This window comes from Poromitra crassiceps, assembly GCF_964638095.1.
Source record: "Poromitra crassiceps genome assembly, chromosome: 10".
Lineage (NCBI taxonomy): Eukaryota > Metazoa > Chordata > Actinopteri > Beryciformes > Melamphaidae > Poromitra > Poromitra crassiceps.
Genome location: NC_139631.1, coordinates 41,133,195 through 41,140,694, shown reverse-complemented (window position 1 = coordinate 41,140,694; position 7,500 = coordinate 41,133,195). Strand labels below are relative to the sequence as shown.

The window sequence follows — 7,500 nt, the reverse complement described above, 5'->3', positions numbered from 1 at the left end:
AACACTGGTGGTGAGGTTGTAGGTCTGTTGCTCTGTGGTGAGGTTGTATGTCTGTTGCTCTGTGGTGAGGTTGTAGATCTGTTGATCTGTGGTGAGGTTGTAGGTCTGTTGATCTGTGGTGAGGTTGTAGGTCTGTTGCTCTGTTCTGAGGTTGGAGGTATGTTGCTCTGTTCTGAGGTTGGAGGTATGTTGCTCTGTGGTGAGGTTGTAGGTCTGTTACTCTGTGGTGAGGTGTAGATCTGTTGCTCTGTTCTGAGGTTGTAGGTATGTTACTCTGTGGCGAGGTTGGAGGTCTGTTGCTCTGTGGTGAGGTTGGAGGTCTGTTGCTCTGTGGTGAGGTTGGAGGTCTGTTGCACTGTGGTGAGGTTGGAGGTCTGTTACTCTGTGGCGAGGTTGGAGGTCTGTTGCTCTGTGGTGAGGTTGGAGGTCTGTTACTCTGTGGCGAGGTTGGAGGTCTGTTGCTCTGTGGTGAGGTTGGAGGTCTGTTGCTCTGTGGTGAGGTTGGAGGTCTGTAGCTCTGTGGTGAGGTTGAAGGTCTGTTGCTCTGTGGCGAGGTTGCTCTGTGGTGAGGTTGTAGGTCTGTTGCTCTGTGGCGAGGTTGGAGGTCTGTTGCTCTGTGGTGAGGTTGGAGGTTGGAGGTTGGAGCCTGTGAAAATATAACAGTAGAGTGGTGGTGTTTCAGGGAAATGCACATGTGTGGAACGCCAGACCACCGCGGGCCGTGTGTGCGTCCGCACGACCGCTGTCTGCAGCTGTCAGCAGACGCTAAACACGGACAGTATGTCTGGGCCTTTACATGGACTGTTTTACTTGTTCAAAGAGTGTGTGTGTGTGTGTGTGTGTGTGTGTGTGTGTGTGTGTGTGTGTGTGTGTGTGTGTGTGTGTGTGAGAGTGTGTGTGCGTGTGCGGCTGTGTATGTGTGTGCACGTGTGTGTGTGTGCGTGCGTGCATGCGTGTGTGCGTGCGCATGTGTGTGTGCATGTGTGTGCGACTGTGTGTGTGTGTGTGTGTGTGTGTGTGTGTGTGTGTGTGCGACTGTGTGTGTGTGTGTGTGTGTGTGTGTGTGTGTGTGTGTGTGTGTGTTGTTGTGGTTTCAGAGTCTGAAGCACAGTTTGGAACAGGCACGCATGGAGGTGTCCCAGGAGGACGACAAAGCACTGCAGCTGCTCCACGACATCCGGGAGCAGAGCAACAAGCTGCAGGAGATCAAAGAGCAGGTAGGGGGCGATGTTTGTAGACCAGTGGGGTTGGAGTGCGTGTGCCATCATGCCATGTACTGTACTGCCCATGCCGTGGGTTCAAATCTACCTCATAACCTTCATCAGTCATCCTCACCTCTCCCTCCCACCTCTCCAGTGACCTGTGCTGCTCCTCCTCACCTCTTTCTTTCTCAGAGCTTTCCTGTCTCATACTCATACTTCTCTCATCTTAAAGGGGACCTATTATGCTTTTCCAAATTTTGATATCATATACATACTGTTACAATGTTGGATGTTTATAACGTGGCCAAAGTTTAAAATTAGGTAAACGTATGTGAAAGTGCTCCCTATTACAAAGAAATTGCGTGTGCTTTCGACTGCTCTGAATGAGAGGTTACGAGATTTGAACAAGAACACCGAGGTGTCAAACTCCATTTCATCCCGGGCCACATCGGCATTATGGTTGCCCTCAAACTGGGCCGGTTGTAAATGTAACACAACATAAATGTATCTAGCCTACGTGTTATCATATTACATAATTGCCTCTGATAACTTAATAATTAATAACTAGCTCTGAAATTACATTAGAATTGTATATTGCGTAAATTGTATTGTTTGCTAGCTCTCGCGGGCCACATAAAATGAGGTGCCGGGCCGGATTTGAGTTGAGATTTGAGACTTGAGTTTGACACATGTGGTCTAGGCTAGACCACATGTGTCAAACTCAAGTCTCAAATCTCAACTCAAATCCGGCCCGGCACCTAGGTCGGCGATCCTCAAAGTCCGGACTCCGGTCCGCATCCGGACCGAGATGCCGTCCTATCCGGACCGAGCCCTGTAACCTACAAATCATTGATAACTTACATTTTCACGGAGCGTTTCTATTTTAACCGGCACATGCTTTTCTAGTCTTTACGGTAATACTGGTTCATCTGCCAGGAAGCTCACAGACCAATGCATGCGCTGTAAATCATCACACGTGGTGCTACTCGACCAATCAAATAAGCGAATCGTTTCTCTCTGTTGCTTCGTTCTCAGTGGTGCTGCGAGCACACGGACAGAGGCGAGTTGAGGCGAGAGATAGTAATTTCACATGGTGTGCTCTAAAGAAACCACTCTTACACAGGGTCCAGCTTATTAACTGTCCCTAGGATCAAATCAAATCACGGGAAGGCTGCATTTACCCACTATGCTTCTGCTAGCTGGAACAAATTGCCTGAAGACCTCAGATCTGCCCCAACCTTACTTACTTTTAAAAATAGACTAAAGACTTTTATGTTTACCGTCGCCTTTAACTGCTGACAGCTACTATGCAAACCCAATGAGTCCTCTATAAGTTTTAGCTCTTTCTGCAACTGCTGCGCCTGCTGCCTATTGCACTTTTTTATACTCTTTTTTTTTTAAGTTTTGTTGTGATGCTTTTAAATGTCCATTTTATTTCTTCTTTTGGTTTATTTTCCTGTAATACACTTTTTATACTCTTTTTTTTAAGTTTTGTTGTGATGCTTTTAAATGTCCGTTTCACTCTCTTCTTTTATTTTATTTTCCTGTCAACCATTTTATGTGAAGCACTTTGAATTGCCTCTGTGTATGAAATGTGCTATACAAATAAACTTGACTTGACTTGACTTGACTTACACGTCCATTCATTGTTCTTACGGGCAGATCAAAACCAGTATGTCTCGTGTGAAGTGCGGTGCGATCCTGACCGGTCTATGGAAGCGCCACACATGAGCAAACACACATACACAACCAGGGCACACTCCACTGCCCAACGCAACAGCATGCGAGGTTTGCATTGCAATTGCATTGATCGACAGACAGACCGACAGACAGATACGGAGCTCACTTATCTCAAGAGAAAAGGTTGTTTGTTGGCTGAGAGTGTTAAATGTGAAATGGAGTGAAGAAAAGGGGAAACGCATTTCTCTTAAATTAAAGCACTTCATTTTAAGATAAACATTTTTCCAAAGCACTCTGTTGTATGTTATTTGTAAATGCATTATTTTACTTGAAATGAGAAAAGAACATTTATTTATTATAGTAGGCTAGTTATGTAGCTATAATTAATCCAGTTAAATATGAAAACTGTAAATAAGCATTGTCAGTTGTTGACTACATACAGACGTACCATTAGGCTACTTCAATCATTGAGTTCAATGGCACTGAATCATAGCGCAAGCTACGTTACAATGTTCCGGACCTTTGCTTGAGGACATTTTCTCTAACTGGACCTTTTTGAATTTTAATTGAGTGCCCCTGGTCTAGGTGATGTCAGATACAGTATATCCTGATTACCTTATATGGTCATTTCTCCAGCCCATGCACTGTTCAAATACCTGTTCCATACCCAACCAATGGAGAGAGTCTTGAGTGCGTGGTGTCGTCACAATAGACCCTTCTCACGGGGGCCATTTTGGGTCGAAAAGACAGGGTAAACACAGGTGCAAGCAAAACACTAATGAGGCTTTCCAAATTCCAATCATGGAAGTTGGAAACCCTCATTAGTGTTTTGCTTGCACCTGTGTTTACCCTGCCTTTTCGACCCAAAATGGCCCCCGTGAGAAGGGTCTATTGACTCTACCGGACTGTAGTTTCTAGGCTGTACTTTTTACTACAACTGTGACAGTTTACACAATTTTAACAGCACATACGTACATCAAACCCTTCAGCTACTTCTGCTCTCACTCACAATGTCAAAATGCTGTATAAGCGATGCGATGTATAGTTTTTGAGATATGAAGGTTTGTTTGACACTAGTGTTCCACTCTTTTTCCACAGTTGTTTCTAGTCGTACTTTCTGCTGTCAGCTAAGAGTCAAACAGAGTGTTTCAGACAGAGGCTGCACTGAGGGGCTGCATAAAGGGACAGTGCAAGGTATATATATATATATATATATATATATATATATATATATATATATATATATATATATATATATATATATATATAGCAATAGCAATAGCAATAGTGAGGAGACCCAGCGCACACCAGGTTGTTAGAATTGACTTATTTTATTTAAGTTGATAAATATGGCAAACAACGGGTTTCGCTGTTGCTTCATCAGGTTCGCTTAGTGCACAGGGCACTACTTTCTTTTATATATATATATATATGTATATATATATATATATATTACTGTACAACTACTCTAGTGCAGTCACACAATTAAATCACAATAAATAGCATAATAGGGCCCCTTTAACATGTCATTTTGTCTCACATTAAATCCTGAAATGCTGAAATGATTTTTATTTACTTTTTTGTCTGGAAAAACTCAAACGGGTTAGATAATTCACCCTTGTAATTTCAGTTGTTTCAGCAAGGTGTGCTCACTGCGCTGGTATCAATACAATTTCAATCAGTTTCAAGGAGTTTCTTTGATTTACAAGTGAGAAACAAGTGAAATGATCTCGCCCACTGGCAGAATATTTCTCTTGTTATAAGAAAATAGGATTTTAAGACTCAATACTAGATTGATAAATGAAATAATACTCAAGTCGCAGCGCACACCAGAATGACTTAGATTCATACCTTTACTGATTGGGACATAATAATTGTATATTCCATAAAGCCAAGATGTGTATGACGCATTTTGCATGAATTGATTGCTTCATCAGGTTGACTCTGTGTTTGATTGCCACCAGGTGTGCACCTAATTCCCTATAGCACAGGTTTTTCCCAATACAAAAGAAATATTCAATTAGACTAATTGGAAATCATGTATAAGACCACACAAGGTAAGGAGATTCAAAATATGACATAATTACTTATATGTTACATAATCACAAAACACAAAATACATCATAGCATAAGTAGTAGAATACATAATAATAAATAGTAGTAATTTGTCTTTAGGGGACTTGACCCCCTGTTACGTTCCCCAAGTATCAGTAAAGTATCAGTAAAGGCACCTGATAGAGACACATTATTTTCACATCTATTGTTCTACTATTTATGATCCATATTTTGTTTTGTTGTTTCAAGAGAAAACTCATTTATCTGCGGTGTCTGTACAGTATCTTCTCTTTAAAGCGCTGATCAAAGTCATTCTGGTGTGCGCTAGAGTAGTAATTATTTGACTGAGAGTCCTGCCCCAGTGGCCTCCCAGGAGAATTACAGTAGCACCAGTGTGCACAGGGTAACTTAACTTCTAGATTTATACTCCATTAAATGACTTGTTAGGATGGATATTTGCAGTTATGGCTGTGCAGTGCATAATAAATCACAAATGGAATGGAAAAATAATCATCTTGTAGAAAAAGAGCGAGTAGAGAACATTTTGACATGAGATCAGATGGAGCAGGTCAGGCCAGCGAGGCTGTCACAGAGTGTGAGGCCCCTCTGTGTTAAATACACAGGCACCGCACTACTCACTGTAGACTGTAGGGGTTCAATATACCGTACATTCAACAACACTGTGCAGTTGGCTCAGATATACATCATGCTGCATTTTTCTTTTTCATACGCCCTGTCCAATAAAGATGTGTAGAATTGAATTCACTTGCAGACTTTATTCACTCGTGATAAAGCTTTTATTAAAGCGTTTTTATTTGATCCAGGCACTCGATGATGAAAGCCTTCTATGAATAGTATGAGCGAGGTGGCTCACTATGGGACCCTGCCGCGACCCTGACAATATCACTACGGCCAATCCTGATTGGCTGATGAAAGAGTATCGCTCGGCCACGCCCCTTTTTAAGCGAGCGACAGACAGATACGCGCTATCATTTCCCGTTCTGCTCAACCCAGCAGAGGGAACTGATCGCGACCTGGATTTTGGCTAGCTTAACGGCCCACAGCGGTTCAACGACTTCGATGGACGCTAGCTTACCTCCAGAGACTACGCCCGTTTTCTCCTCTTCACACCGATGTGAATACTTGATACAGAACCACCAAAAGTATATTTGCCAGAATGGTGAGAAAAAAAATGCCACTTTTACAATGGGGTTCTAACAGGTTTCAAGGTTTCCAAGGGCTTTTGAAATTCACTCAACACATAAATGCCCATCTAAACGTTCAATTAAAGCTCGAAGAGGCAAAGCACCCACTATGTAGTTATGGGTGAACAACAACAGTGCCATGTTTAGTTTCAACGTGCCCTTCAGATGACACTTTAAATACACAACAGGAGAGATTTACACACAGACCCTCACTACTCAAATTGTCTGTGAGATGAGATTGTGTGGGCAAACAGTGTGTGTGTGTGTGTGTGTGTGTGTGTGTGTGTGTGTGTGTGTGTGTGTGTGTGTGTGTGTGTGTCTGTGTGTGTGTGTGTGTGTGTGTGTGTGTGTGCGTACGTACGTGCGTGTCTGTGTGTGTGTCTGTGTGTGTGTGTGTGTGTGTTTGTGTGTGTGAGTACGTACGTGCGTGTCTGTGTGTGTGTGTGTGTCTGTGTGTGTGTGCGTGCATGCGTGCGTACGTGTGTGTGTGTGTGTGTGCGTGTGCGTGTGCGTGTGCGTGTGCGTGTGCGTGTGCGTGTGTCTGTGTTTATGTGGAGGCACCACATGACCAAGAACTGCCAATTTGGGGAATTAAGACAGCAGAGAGATGACAAATCTCCCTGGCATCATGCACCAATTCTCTTAAAAAAAGGTCATAGAAAATCAACATAGTGTTTCTCTCAGCCCACACCGGCGCTGGTTACCAGGCGCTGAATACATGGTTGCCATGGTGACGAGAGCCATATACCTAGGAGTGAAGGGAGGCAGCGCTGGTGCAGTGGGCAGGCTGTCGTGATGAGGTGCCTGGGCCTTAGATCACACGGCTCGGGGAAAACACAGGGTTTGTCACGGACCCGTCACACACTGCCTGTAGCCGGTGACGATGCCTGTTAGGGAGCGGGGAGTAACCTAAAGGTTAGAGACGCAGGTTCGCTGGTTCAAATCCCTGGCCCGCACGTCGAAAACGCCGACACCCCATTCACACCTGGCATTCAAATTCGATCTGTATCTGGACACGTCAGCCGGATAAGGATGTTAATGCAAGGAACTCCTGCCACTGCTTGAGTGATCAATGCACTACAAAGATGATTAATGGGTTAATTAATTAATTAATTAATTAATTAAAGAGTTGTGTTGTATCAATGCTGCCCAAAGCAGACCTCAAAAATAAATAGAATACTGTATGTTAAAGGTTATGTTCAAATTAAATAGATCCGATCTCAATGAGGATAATGAGAAGGGATTAAAAATACTAGGTGTAAACGCAAAAGGCAAGGTGGGATTGTTTATAATCCGGAAAACGTGTCCGGATACAGATCACATTTTAAAGAGCACATGAACCCGGGTCTCAGAGAGGG

The 7,500-nt window shown here is 43.4% G+C and overlaps 1 protein-coding gene across 1 annotated transcript in view; it reads left to right on the top strand.

Moving 5' to 3' along the window:
* The window catches only part of citb (citron rho-interacting serine/threonine kinase b), a gene marked incomplete at both ends in the record, with an annotated part of 85,163 nt that overhangs the window by 1,977 nt on the left and 75,686 nt on the right, over nt 1-7,500 (top strand). The window contains one exon of the mRNA XM_083643880.1: nt 1,098-1,217. Within this exon, the coding sequence (XP_083500006.1) occupies nt 1,098-1,217 (120 nt within the window). The remainder of the gene's footprint in view (nt 1-1,097; nt 1,218-7,500) is intronic.